Source organism: Mus caroli, unplaced genomic scaffold, assembly GCF_978045245.1.
Source record: "Mus caroli unplaced genomic scaffold, Mus_caroli_1 scaffold_11, whole genome shotgun sequence".
NCBI classification, from domain to species: Eukaryota; Metazoa; Chordata; class Mammalia; order Rodentia; family Muridae; genus Mus; species Mus caroli.
This window is the reverse complement of record NW_028227266.1, coordinates 11,725,080-11,739,050: the sequence shown is the minus strand read 5'-3', so window position 1 is coordinate 11,739,050 and position 13,971 is coordinate 11,725,080. Positions and strand designations below refer to the sequence as shown.

The following is a 13,971-nucleotide window of genomic DNA, read 5'->3' as shown; positions in this document are numbered from 1 at the left end:
TCATTCTTAAATTAGGCGTTTCAGGCATATAGTTTCTAGGCAACTCTCCATGGCTTAAACCATCTGATTAACTAGACATCATGCCTCAATCTCCACTTCTTAAGCATGTCAGGTATAAAAGAGTTTATTATATACACAGCCTAGTCATTGGCTTCAGTGAGAGCGACAGGGATGTTTGCTCTATAGAGAAACCAGGAAGCTCTTTATTGCTTCTTAAGACACTGTTCTGGACCCCCATTGTTGGTAAATGAGGAATTTTCTGTGACTTCTTTGGTTGAGGAGCCTCAGGGGAGTGAGGTGTAAAGGTGAAGAGGGAAATGGACTTGAGAACCAGCTCCTAGGCTGTCGGGCAGTGATCCCTAGGTGTTGTGCTGTTTTTGCTGTGCAGGTTTTGCTGGGGAGGGGTGGTGTTTAGGTGGTTTAGATGGGAGAAGTAGTGAACTCCATGAGGACTCATCTGGAGATGAGCCTGGATGTCTTCTCAGAGTCCCACGTCTTCCCACAGTGACTCTGCAGTGTACTTCACACAAGCTGACAACAGAATAGGAGGAAAATATTGGAAGGCTCGGTACACGGAGTATGTTGATGCCACTTTCAGTAGAAGAAAGATGCCCTCTGATTCAGAAGCCCATCTCGGAATCCTTGGTACATGCATCCTGATGTTTTGAAGGGGGTGTGCTCCTCTGCTCACTCTGATTTACTTCTTCAACTCTTTTCATCCTCTTCTCTTGTTTCCCAGGTCCAGTCATCAAAGCAGAGGTGGGTGACACCCTGCTAGTGACCTTTGCCAACAAAGCTGACAAAGTCTACAGCATCTTACCCCATGGCGTGTTCTATGACAAAGCATCAGATGCAGCTCCAAATGTAGATGGTAAGCCTCAACCCAGGTTCCTAAGGAAATAGTACGAGACAGGAAAGGATTAAGAAAGAGACAGAGGCTGGGCGGTGGTAGTGCCCGCCTTTAATCCCAGCACTCGGGAGGCAGAGGCAGGCAGATTTCTGACTTCGAGGCCAGCCTGGTCTACAGAGTGAGTTCCAGGACAGCCAGGGCTACAAAGAGAAACCCTGTATCAAAAAAACAAAACAAAACAGAAAAAAAAATAAAAACAAAAAACAAAAACAAAAGAAAGAAAGAGAGAGAGAGAGAAAGACAGAAAGACAGAAAGACAGAAAGAGACAGAGGTATTGGGATGATGTCTTGGCAGGTAGATGCTTGTGTGTTGGATTCCCAGTGCCCATGTGAAAGATGGGAGAAGTAGGGAGCATTGTGAATGATCCCGACGTGTGTGTGTGTGTGTGTGTGTGTGTGTGTGTGTGTGTGTGTGTGTGAAAGGAAGATCCCTAAAGCTCATTGGGTGGCCAGTGTAGAAATCACTGAGCTACATGTTCAGTGATCCTGTCTCAAAAAATAAGGTGGAGAATAATCGAGAAAGATGTCCAAAGTTGACCTCTGACCTCTCAATGAATGCACCCACATGTGCATCTTCCCATACAAACAAGTATATTCACCATACAGACAGGAAGGAGCAAGTTTGGTTTAAGTCTCTAGTCCTCCTTTTCCCAATTCCAAGCAAGCTCCTAAACTCTGTGAATGTAGTTCTTCTTGCCTATCAATTACAGATTAGAACAACACCCTCACAGGGCTTTAGACAGGGCTGAGCACATTCAGGCTTCAAGCCTACAGCCATCACTTAGGAAATATTTCTTGCCTTTCCCTCAGTTACAGAAAGACTGATTCCATAATCTCATGCAGTTCTCCAACATGGAGAGCGTGTCTGCTTCGAGTTGGAGGGGATTCTGCTGGTGAGATGAGATCTGAGGGTAAAATCTGATCTCACCATTTAGTTGACAAAACCATGTCACTTGTGTTCTCTGTGTGTATTCACCGGTAGTTATTTATTGAAAATCAGTATTATGGGCTAATGTCTACAGACTGTCCCTCACAGAGCAGGGAGCACAGGCTCTCTGTGCACACAAGGTGCAGCAGGAACTACCCTTACATTGCTGATACTGCTCATGGGAGACTCCAGGCATTTGGCATATGTCCCACCTCTGCACTGGACATCATGGCCACCAGAGGGAACTCCTTGTGATTTAGAATGGAGCCAGGAGCAGTGGAAAGTGGGCTTAATGGTGATGCTGAGGGTTGAAGCAGAAAAGAGGAGGGAGATGTCCCTCAGACCCACCCTGTCTCTTGTGCTCATTGCACCCTTGCCTGTCTTCCTCACTCCCAATTCAAGATGCTCCGAGTAACTGGGATGGGGGGCAGCGGTTCACAGTTAGGTCAGATGTAGAGTGAGCTCACAGCTTTTCCCAGCTCAGAGAAGTCAGAGCTGCCTGTTTGCAGAACCCTGCGCAGGTGCTCACACACTCTTGTTTTTGTTGTTTGGTTTAATTGCTAAACTTGCACACTGCCCCCTCATATTTTAAGCTTGTTAAAGATAGGGCTCTGTTTTAACAATTTATTTTTAAATTTTTATTTATGTGTGTTTGTGCATGTATACATGGGATATGTGTAACCCTACTAGGAATAGAAGAGGGCATCAGATCTCCTGCAGCTGGAGTTATGCGCAGTTGTGAGCCACTTCATACACAGGTGCTGGAATTGAACTCAGGTTTTCTGCACGAGTACTACATGCCCTTAACTGTGGAGCCCTCTTTCCAGCCCCCGGAGATAGGATTCTTGCCTAACTATTCAGGCAAGGACTCAGTTGCAGGACTGAGTATGATATATTTCACATAGAAGGTGTTTGGTGGTATCTTACAGATTTGTATTTAATTGTGTGAATGGATCACTATAATTCTCTTAATATCAGCTAAACATGGCATGAATACATTATAGGATATAATCTGCTAAGAAGAAAACACTTCAGTTTTAACTTTTACCTCATAAAAGAGCATCTGAAGCCCAGGGAATCTCTGGGTAGAATTTGCAAGGAAAAATGGCCTTCTTTTTGTGAACTATATCATCAGAGAGAGCTGCCAGGGTTGGGAATCCAGCCTGGCAAGCCTGATGTTCTTGGCTGTGTGCAACTGTTTCATTTATATCCTCAGGATTTCTGAAACCAGGGGCTCACGTCAAGCCAGGTGAAACCTTCACCTACAGGTGGACGGTGCCGGAAAGCGTCAGCCCGACAGATGAGGACCCCCCGTGCCTGACCTATCTTTACTTCTCAGCGGTCCAGCCTATCAAGGACACTAGTGCTGGGCTTGTGGGGCCTTTGTTGGTCTGCAAAAAGGGCACGCTCAATGCCGATGGGACACAGGTAGGCCACCAATGTCACCATACTCTTTCCAGGGTTGTAGGTGGGAGGGACCAGCATTGTGGCTGGAGATTAAGCAGCTACGGCCACTAACAAAACAGTGTCTCTTCTGCAACTTCTATGGTTGTTTTTAAGATTCTGACCTATATCTTATGATTTCTGCTTGTGGCGTCATTGGTATCTGGTTGGCTTCCTTATCTGTATGTTGCCTTGATTCTGGAAACTTCAGAGGCCTATATGGGTATGTGATTGGATCTCTTTTGCTGAGTGAGGTTTCTCAGACTTGGGCACATCCATGAACATTTTCAGCATCTTTTATCCAAACACTCTTGCTGTTGAGGCACAGGGCACATGCTCACTGCATCCAAACACTCCAGACCAGACCCATCAGAATCTCCTGGTGATTCCAGTCTGTGCCAAAACTAAGGGTTGCTGTAAGTCATTGGAAATTAATCATGGTAGCTGAAAGAAAGAGATGGCATGGAGAAACTGAGACTCAGAGACACTGAGTGAGACTCAAGGAACTATTCCTAGTAAGTTTGAAGGTCACCAGAACGTAGGACTTGGTATCTCACCCTTCCTCTCTGGTACACTAACCTACCTGCACCTCACTGTGTTGGCAAGTCCTGAGCCAAAAAGGCAGAGGGCCAAAAGCTACTGGTAAAATAGTTCTCGTTTTCATTTTTCATGTTATATCTACTCAATGAAAATTTAGTGGAAAAATTAGAAATGAACAACTCAGTGAAAAATTAGAGTTTACAGAGGATGTTGCTAAGTCAAATATTATTCCTAGTGAGACTACTTATTCAAAATTCATGAAAAAAGACACCCCCCAAACAAACAAACAAACAAACAAACAAATAAAACCCCACAGTTAAGTACCTGATATTTAGTAGAGAGACAAAAGCATTTGGCCCCAGATAAAGCCATTAGTGTAAAATGTGCCTTAGAGTGTATGTCAGACTCTCTGTAGACTGAAACCTGCTCAGGGTTCTTCTGGGTAGGTGGAGAGAGGGAGGGGCTTAGAGAAGAGTGTTTCTTTCCAGTGAGTTATCAGTATCTCTCCCAGAGGTGAAGGGATTTCAGAGTATGGTCAGGTGACACAAAGTTGATTTCTGACCATTATTGCCTACACATAACCATTCAATTAAACTCCCAAATTCCACATTCTGTCTCGTTCCTTCTTCCCTCCTTCCTTTCCTATTTCCCTTCCTCCACTTCTTACTTCTTCCTCTTCTCTCTCCCTCTCACTCTCTCTCTTTTTCTCAACACACAATGACAGAAATGTGTAGAGTACAGGAAGAGCAGGTGGGTAGGGAGGAGCCACTGAGCCTACAACATGTCATTGAGAGAGGCAATAGGAGAGCATTGCTGAAGAGCCCTGTGAGGCAAGCAACAACAGAGAGAGAGAGAGAGAGGGAGAAAGAGAGAGAGAGAGAGAGAGAGAGAGAGAGAGAGAGAGAGAGAGAGAGAGAGAGTGCACAGAGGGTGGCATGGATAGCAGGCATGTTAGAGACAGGTGGACTAGGGTCAGGCCACACTCAGTGTCCTGATTTAGGAAATGATGGGTAAATCTATGGCTAATGTTGATGACGCATTTTCATGAATTTTAGAACTAATTCAAGCTGTATGTTGTATGTCTTTGTTTTTTCATTTTCTTTAGAAAGGAATAGACAAGGAATTTTACCTACTGTTCACAGTCTTTGATGAGAATTTCAGCAGCTATCTTGATGAAAACATCAAGAAGTTTACTTGGCATCCCTTCAGTGTTGACAAAGAAGACAAGGAGTTTGTGAAATCCAACCGGATGCATGGTACGAGAGGCTGGGCTGCAGCTGGGAAGTGCACCTGAGCCTGCCTGATTTTGGTGTCTTTGTTAGTGCTCCTGGTCAGGAAGTAAATAATTTCATGCCTTCAGATTCGTGAGCTCCCAGAGATATTGTGAATCTGACACTTCTGAAACATCATGCCATCTGTACACAAAGCAATACAGAATTTTTTTTTTTTTTTTTTTGGTTTTTTTGAGACAGGGTTTCTCTGTATAGCCCTGGCTGTCCTGGAACTCACTCTGTGGACCAGGCTTGCCTTGAACTCAGAAATCCGCCTGCCTCTGCCTCCCGAGTGCTGGGATTAAAGTCGTGTGCCACCACGCCCAGCGAGCAATACAGAATTTAAAGTAGCAAAGAACACAGATGATCCAGAGTATGGAAAATGACTGATGAAATCCCATATCCAGCCTGATAACAGGAGATCCTGGAGAAAGATCACACACACCTAAGTATACCAAAGCAATTACAATGTGCACCTGTTACAAGGATTAATTTCCTAAACACAAGTGGTTCCATGTCATCTTAATTTGGAATTAATGGCATAATGGCAAGCCACCCAGTGATTATCTGTGACTAGCCTGGGAGTCTATTGGTTTCAGCCATGTTGCCTAATGTATCCAAGGAGCAAGCTAGAGGCCACACACCAGAATGCAAGGAGCAAGCAGCTACCCAACTTGCTAACATACTGTAACATTTCAATGTATGTATGTGAGGCTATGAGGCCTCCCATTTCAGTTCTAAGCACAATATTTGTTTACTACCCTTTAAAACAACATAAAAGAATGCATAAATAGGCTCCCAAATCCTTCCCTACTTCAGGAAGTCCCTAAAGTCCAAGGTTACAATAACCCTCAATAACCAGGTGACTAACTCCCATGATCCCCAGTACTGAGGACAAACAGAGGCCCTACTTGGACCTGTGGAATTCAGGGAGCAATGACCTTTGGTATCAGCTTTCAGGAGAGCTTTGCTATAACTAAACTAGGTTTGAGTTCCAGTCTTGTTTGCATGACAAGGAAGGAAGAAAAACCAAAACACTAAGGATAAAGTGCTTCATATGTGGGTCTGCTGTGGGCTGTGTGTATTCAAATGGTATTTATGAATGAGAATGAATGAAAGGTTGAGAAATAGAAGCATTAAATACATGTTTAGAGCCAGAAAAGATCCTCTTCTATCAGCCAAGTGTGGTAATACTCTTTCAAATTCTGTAGACAAGACTTATTTTACTGGTAAAAATATTATCAATATCTCTTTTAAAAATAGGATTTTATTAAAGACACCCCAGGGCTTTCTACTACAAATCTACTAAAAATCCTAAATTTAAGTACACTTGACAGACACAGAAATGAAAGGAAATTTTATTTACAAGAAGGTTATATCAGAAGACCATCCTGTGTGTGGTAGCTAGTCTTCCCTGCTCATGGCATTGGCTGGGAGTCAGATACCAAGTATGAGTTATAGTCTCATGAACTCACCAGCTAAACACTGCTATTCAGTCCTCACATTCATCCATACTGAATCGGACGTAATGCTTCAAAATCATTCTCAAGACACTGCCCTAGAGAGCTACCATTGATGTATGGGATTGATAGACAAGGCAAAACTAACTGATTACCCTGAAAGCAAGGGCTTATTCATTTTATTAGCTATTCTCTTGATGCTGGGTGGGTCTTTTTTTCTTTTTTCTTTTTTCTTTTTTCTTTTGTTCTTTTCTTTCCTGCTGACAAAATGCCTGGCAAAAGCAACTTAAGGGAGGAAGGGTTTATTCTGGCTAAGAGTTTGAGTGGACCATCCATCATAGTAAGGAAAAGATGGTACCAGGAGCAAGAGGCAGTTGCTCACATTGTACTCAGAGTCAGAAAGGCAGGAAGTAGGAGGAAGAGGGAAAGGGAGGGAGGGAGGGAGGGGGAGAGGGAGAGCAAAAAATAGGGAGAAGGGGGGAGGGAGGAGAGAGGAAAGGAAGGAGGGAGAGAGAGGGAAGTGGGGAATGTTGGCATGCTGGTGATCAGGGTGCTTTCTCCTTTTTGTTCTGTTCAGGGTAGGCATTTCTCCCTCAGTAAACCTCTCTGGAGATGTACTCACAGACACACTTAGAGGTGTGTCTCCTAGGTGATTCCAAATCTGGTCAGGCCATCAGTGAAAATTACTGTCACAATCCTAAGTCCACATAACCCACAGACCTCTCAGGTGTCCCAGGGGGGTAAGACAGTGAGTGGTACCATACAGCAGGCTTATTTACATATGTCCTAACCTTTCAAACACACCGATTCTTAACAAACTCCAATCTGTCGCCACTGCTCATATCTGCAAATGCAATGCCTATTTACTGAAACGCTTGCAAATTACTCAGAATCTATGAACACCTGATAACTTTGAGAAGCAAATGCAAAGGCATTTGCAAATGAGAGTGTCTCAATCAAATGCATTGAATCCAGCAAGTTAATAACTGAGGCAGTCACACAACAAGGAAATAATAAGACAAGAACCTCAAAGAAAATTATTTTATATCAAAAATTTTCTAGACAAATATGGGAAGATAATGAAGTCAATCAACACTATATTAAAAAATATTTTAATTATTTTATTATGTTTTTGGGTGTTTTGCCTGCATGTTTGCCCATGTATCATGTGGCTTATGGAAGCCAGAAGAGGGAGTTGGATCTCCTGGGACTAGAGTTACAAATGGGTGTGCCAGATTAGTTCCCAGCCATGTGGGTCCTCTGGAAGAGGAGCCAGTGCCCTTAACCACCGAGCCATCTCTCCAGACTCCTCAAATGGCATTCTTTTATAAGGATGATGCTCTTGTGACATGCCTATGTGTTGACAGTGTCGTCATTTTTTTTAAAAAACACAAAAAACAACCTGATTTATTCTTTAGTGATTCTTGGAATTCTGGTCTTAGAAAAATGTGTTGCTAATTTTAATGTGTTTTATAATTTTAGTCTATAGTCAGATTTATTGTTAGTTCTAGCCACCTTGTAGCATTTTCTCTAGTAGTATCCATTCTCTAATAATAAGGATCTTACATCCAGCTCACATGCTTGAGATCCCCCCCCCCATGAGCACACTGAAAACGTGCTCTGAGATGGTATTTTTCATACAACTAGAGAGTCATAGAGGACACTCATCATCTTTTCCCTTCTTTTTAGCTGTTAATGGCTACATGTACGGCAGCCAGCCAGGCCTGAGCATGTGCAAGAAGGACAGAGTTTCCTGGCACTTGATTGGAATGGGCACCGACACAGATATGCATGGAGTTTATTTCCAAGGCAACACCATCCACCTACGAGGGACTCATCGTGACTCCCTGGCTCTGTTTCCCCATATGGCCACAACGGCATACATGCAGCCAGACCATTCAGGTAAACCTGCCAGGGCCATCGCAGGGGCTCAGATTCCGACTTGACCTCACAAAATCATCATCCAAGAAAAGCTGGTAGGCCTTGGCACGGCAAAGACTCTAGAAACAGATATAGTTTTTATTAGAATCAGATTTCTGGCTATTTCAGTACAGATATAGAGTGTAAAAGATAAAGGAGTTGTTAACCAAGAAGCAAACTTGGTAGTCCTTTACATGGCTTTGTTCACAATCCCATGGAAGTCACATAAACCTTAGGCAAGTTCACGTGAAGCTAGTGGAATCTACATGACCCCTAGGTGAGTTCACATGAACCTCAGGTTAACCCAAAGGAACCCTGGGGAGTTCAGGTGAATCCAAGTGAACCTAGATGAACCCTTGGTGAACCCTCTGGTGAATTCACGTGAACCTCGGCTGACTCGCCATGAATCTGAGGTGAATCCTCAGGAATACTAGGCAAATATGTTAATTCATATCAGTGAGAGAAATCCCTGTTTAAAAAAACCCCAGATACTTCTTGCTCTCATTAAGCACAAACATAGCTGGAGTTATTCTCTGAAGCACCTGCCTGGCACGGGCAGCCTAGTGGATGGGTTAGGCTACGGAGCTGCGGATTGAGCTGTCTCTGGAGCCTGGTTTCCTTCCCCTGGGGATGGACCATGGTTTGGGGATGAGTTATTTGAAGGCTGCTTTTTTTCCCTCCATTCTGTTGAGCATCCTTGCTTCTCTACAAGCAAGCTGCCTTGGGTTTAGAGTCCATGTTGTTCCTGGAACCTCTTCCTTTCCTTGGAGAGTCCAAATTAAAGGGATCATTAGGACATTTTCAAAAAAGATACTGACAAACACATAAGAGCATATGCTATCTACCAGTGAGGATGACTACTTTGCAGGGCAATCAACCTGTTTCCTTCCCAACTTCTCTATCAGTGTTAGTAAGAGCTGTGGTTATGTTCTCCAAGATGAGCACCTGATAGAAACCTCATGTAACAATGAACTTTCCACTTCTTTTTTATTATTATTCATTTATTTATTTTATGTATATGTATACCACTGTAGCTGTCTTTCAGACACACCAGGAGCGGGCATCAGATCCCATTACAGATGGTTGTGAGCCACCATGTAGTTTCTGAGAATGGAACTCAAGACCTCTGGAAGAGCAGCCAGTGCTCTTAATCTCTGAGCCATCTCTCCAGCCTGAATTTTCCACTTCTTGACTTCATTCTAGTTGTGGCTATATGGTCAGTTAAGAAGTTGAGACTGACACTTCAAAACCCTTGCAAGAGCTTCCTGCAAATAGAAGCTCTGTATTTCTTGTCTTGGAATTCTCCTACAGTGTTCCACCTGTCTCCATTGACGTACTCAATTGGTTGTAAATCACCTAAACCAAGGGCTGCATTGAGCACAACCCCAGTTTTCAAACATACACCAAAAAAGAGCAGGGATGGAGAACAGTCAAACTCTTCCAATCCATAGAAACAGGGACCATTTCAAACAGGGACCCAGAGCTGACTAGTGTACCTGCAGCAATCTGGCTTCTTACTCCAGTGCTTGGATCATTACTCAAATGCCCCATGGGCTTCTGACCTTAATCCTAGTGATGACTTCTGGCTTGTGTTTTGGTGGTGAGCATAAATCTGTGACTGTCAAAAAAAGAAAGAAAGAGAAAAAAATAAAGAAAGAAAAAAAGAAAGAAAGAAAGAAAGAAAGAAAGAAAGAAAGGAAAAAGAAAGGAAGAGAGAGAAAGAAAGAGAGAAAGAAAGAAAGAGAGAGAAAGAAAAGAAGAGAAAAGAAAAGAGAGAAAGAAAAGAAAGAAAGAGAGAGAGAAAGAAAAGAAAGAGAGAGAGAGAGAAAAGAAAAGAAAAGAGAAAAGAGAAAAGAGAAAAAAGAGAAAAGAAAGGGAAGGAAAGTGAGTCTGGCTGTTCCAATAATTCCTGTCCCTACCTGTGAGTTGCTGGGGAGATCTGTGAGTGCTGGGGACATAGCTCAGCTAGAAAGGCGCTTGCTGTCTATGCTTAGGACCTGAGTTCAATCCCCAGCCCCCGTGTGAAGAATCTACACGCATCTTGTTTCATAATGCTTTGTCTGGACATTATTCTTATTTTTCGTATTTGTTTGTTTGTTTTCTTATTATCCTTAAAGGCTTTTGCATATACATTGTTTCCAGTTTTGTTGTTGTTTTTAAAATGGGATTTCTGTGTCTGTAAATATATGTTACTATATCTGTATATGGTTCCTACACTTGCCTCTTTTTCTTCTGTTAGTTTGTTTCATCCTAGCCTGTTTTGTTGTTGTTGTTGTTGTTATTTTTCTTCTTATTTTTTTTTTTAGATGTCTCTATTCTAATTAAAGGAAGGGTATGGTTTGGATGGGTGGGTAGTTGTATGGGTGGGTAGTTGTATGGGTGGGTAGTTGTATGGGTGGGTAGTTGTATGGGTGGGTAGTTGTATGGGTGGGTAGTTGTATGGGTGGGTAGTTGTATGGGTGGGTAGTTGTATGGGTGGGTAGTTATATGGGTGGGTAGTTGTATGGGTGGGTAGTTGTTGTATGGGTGGGTAGTTGGATGGGTGGGTAGCTGGAAAGAATCTGGGAGGAGCTTTGGGAGGAGAAACTGTAATCAGAATCTATTACATGAAATATATACTTTCATTTAAAAATAAAATATTGCATAGTTGCTTTAATAGGTAATTAAAAACAAATCTGTATGTGCTGACACATTCTTGTAACCCTAGTGCTGTAGCTATGGGTATAGGGAGATCCCTGAGGCCCATTGCCCAGCCTAGCAGTGGGTCTCAGGCAAAACACTCTGTCTCTCAAAAAATGTTTGTGTTTCTGAGGAAAGATATCTCAAGTTATCCTTTGGTCTCCACATGCACACGCACACACACACACACACACACACACACACAGGGGAGAGAGACAGAGACAGAGAGGAGGGAAGGAGGGAGAGGGGGAGAGAGGGGGAGGGATAGAGAGAGGGGGAGAAGGAGAGAGGGAAGGAGATGTCTCCAGCAGATGGTAGACAGAAAGACATTGCTTCCCTTTGCTCCTGGAGAAGATAATGGCTCTGCTTTTGAGGAGCTACAGAGACCTCTTGATTGTGTTCTGTCTGGTACAAGCCTGGGTAGAGAGAGGTCTTTCTCCCAGGTGTCTTCTCTGAGGTTTCACAAAGATCTTCCTAGGTCTATAATACTAATAATACATTTGGATTACTTTGTCTTCTTGGGATTCTGTTCAAAGTGGGTTCAACAGACATATAGAACTAAGTGGCTTTGGTCATGCAGAAGTGATGCCAATATCTAGACATCAGCTAAAGTGAGTATAATTGGCCCTCCCTACACCTATGGGTGGTTACGAACAAGCTCCTTAATCATTCGCCTCTAGGAGCAGTCTGTCAGAGAATGGGGAGATTGATCCAATAATTTCATTGACAGTTAACATCCTCAATGATTTCCGTTCACATAATTGTCTGGTGAAAAATGCCAACACATCTAGAAATGTAGTTTTTAAGTTACATCATTTTCTGTCAGAAGTCATTGTTGGTCTGCTAGGAGAAAGGCAGTTGATCTTTTTTCTTTCTTTTTACCTAGATCATGATACTCAGGAGCTTCCCCTGGCTGGAGGCTGTAGTGGCGTGATTGATTTGACTCATGCATAATGCTTTATAATTTACAAAATCCTTCAGGGCAGAATCCCTAAGCGTGGCCTAATTTGAACATTGTTTAAGTCTTTCATCTCATAGGTAATTAGTTCCCTGTAAACTGGGCAGGGCTGAGAGAGTCATTAGGATCAGTAATTTTCCAGGAGTGACTGATTGTAAGAAGGGGTGTGTCAACAGGGATGATCCAGAGACGTCTTTCTTGGTAACAATATCCTGATTTTTTCCCCTAAGACAAATGAAATTTTTATAGTATTTTCCCTCCAAAATTATTAGAATCAAAACCAAAAAAGTAACTTATTCCCCATAAGCTCTGCTTTATGCCTACCAGCAGATCAGTATTTTTTTTTTTTTAATTTTTAAAAAAAATTTTTAATTAGGTATTTTCTTCATTTACACTTCAAATGCTAAGATCAGTATTCTAAAAGTCCATCTTACTGGTTACTGACATGGGAATAAAATACGTAAGTTTAGTACTATCACCACTACCAGAAATATCAAGTCATGGTCACCATGCCAAGCGTTTTCTCCTCAGGTATTTTCAAGGTGTTCTGTTCCACCTTACACCACTTCACGAGAGGCATGGGTCAGATCTATGAGGTCAACAGCTGTGGCAACAGGGACCCTTCTGAGCCGCCCTACGGGATGCTAAGAACCTTTTTCATCGCCGCTGAAGAGGTAGAATGGGATTATGCCCCTAACAAAAACTGGGAGTTCGAAAAGCAGCACTTGGACGCAGGAGGGGAAAGGTACCATGGGCGAAGCTACGGCTCTTCGGTGGGAATACGCATGCTCTGTGGGCCTTAGCACCCGTGCAAACCAAGCGGCCGGGCTCTATGTGCATAGTTCCACAGGCAGAGACTTCCTTATGAGCGCAGAAAATGAGAGACGTTTCTGTCTCCTCGCCTGGAAGTAGGTCAGAGGTCATCCTAAGGGCTCCAAAGTGGATTCCCATACCTCTAGTCCCCTTACTGTGGCTGGTCTACTTCATGAGTGAGGAAGATGGATGGATGGATGGATGGATGGATGGATGGATGGATGGATGGATAGACAGACAGACAGAGAGACAGGCAGACAGACAGACAGACTTTTTAATGAGAATGCAGATGAAGTGTTTAGCGGAAGAAAAGTGAAGCAGGTGAGGCAGAAAAGGTATGTGGATTTGGGTGAGAGGATGGGCTGCTTTAGACTCAGTGGTGCAGAGGAGGGGAGCAGTGGAACCGGTGCTGGCAAACATGAATCCCAGTGGGGACATGGTGGGGACATCCAAGGATGAACTGAGGCTGTTATCTTGAGAGAGATTCCTGAGACAGGGCGGGAAGAGTAGATCTCCAAGCTACTCAGCAAATCTGAAAGACTGACACTTCCTTGAAGTGATGCTGGCCAGGATCACACACTGAAGCATAGGCAATGTTCAAGCTACACAGAGATCTGTCAGTCCTGGTCCTTCCTCTACTGTCCTAGTTCTGGAGTCCAAGAATCAAGCTTCCCGGGACACAAGGAAGGCTTTGGGCATAGACAGCTGCTTCCTCTAAGTTAACACCCTCCGCATTACAACTCCCTGCTGCTTGGATATAACTGCCCTGGAATGCAGATGGGGCCTCCAAGGGAAGAGTGAGGGCACCCGGCTAGTCTGTGGGAGAACAGGAGCTGAAAACAGAGCTTACCAGGGCAAATCCATGTTCTCTCCAACATACCACACTGTCCTTTGTCCTTGCACTCATCATTGCTCTCAGCACCTAGGCCAAGCTCTCCTTACCAACCATCTCTTTCATGTCTGCACACTGCTTCCCATAAGCTTAACACATAAGTTCCTTCTCTTACTTACCAGCCATTGTTTTAAGGAAGAGCTATTGTAACGCTGCC

General features: G+C 43.4%; 1 protein-coding gene across 1 annotated transcript in view; it reads left to right on the top strand.

Moving 5' to 3' along the window:
- Positions 1-13,971, top strand: part of Hephl1 (hephaestin like 1) — a 59,980-nt gene that overhangs the window by 26,164 nt on the left and 19,845 nt on the right. The window contains exons 7-12 of the mRNA XM_021173073.3: positions 506-645; positions 740-871; positions 3,055-3,266; positions 4,927-5,077; positions 8,242-8,454; positions 12,641-12,854. Of these exons, the coding sequence (XP_021028732.1) occupies positions 506-645; positions 740-871; positions 3,055-3,266; positions 4,927-5,077; positions 8,242-8,454; positions 12,641-12,854 (1,062 nt within the window). The remainder of the gene's footprint in view (positions 1-505; positions 646-739; positions 872-3,054; positions 3,267-4,926; positions 5,078-8,241; positions 8,455-12,640; positions 12,855-13,971) is intronic.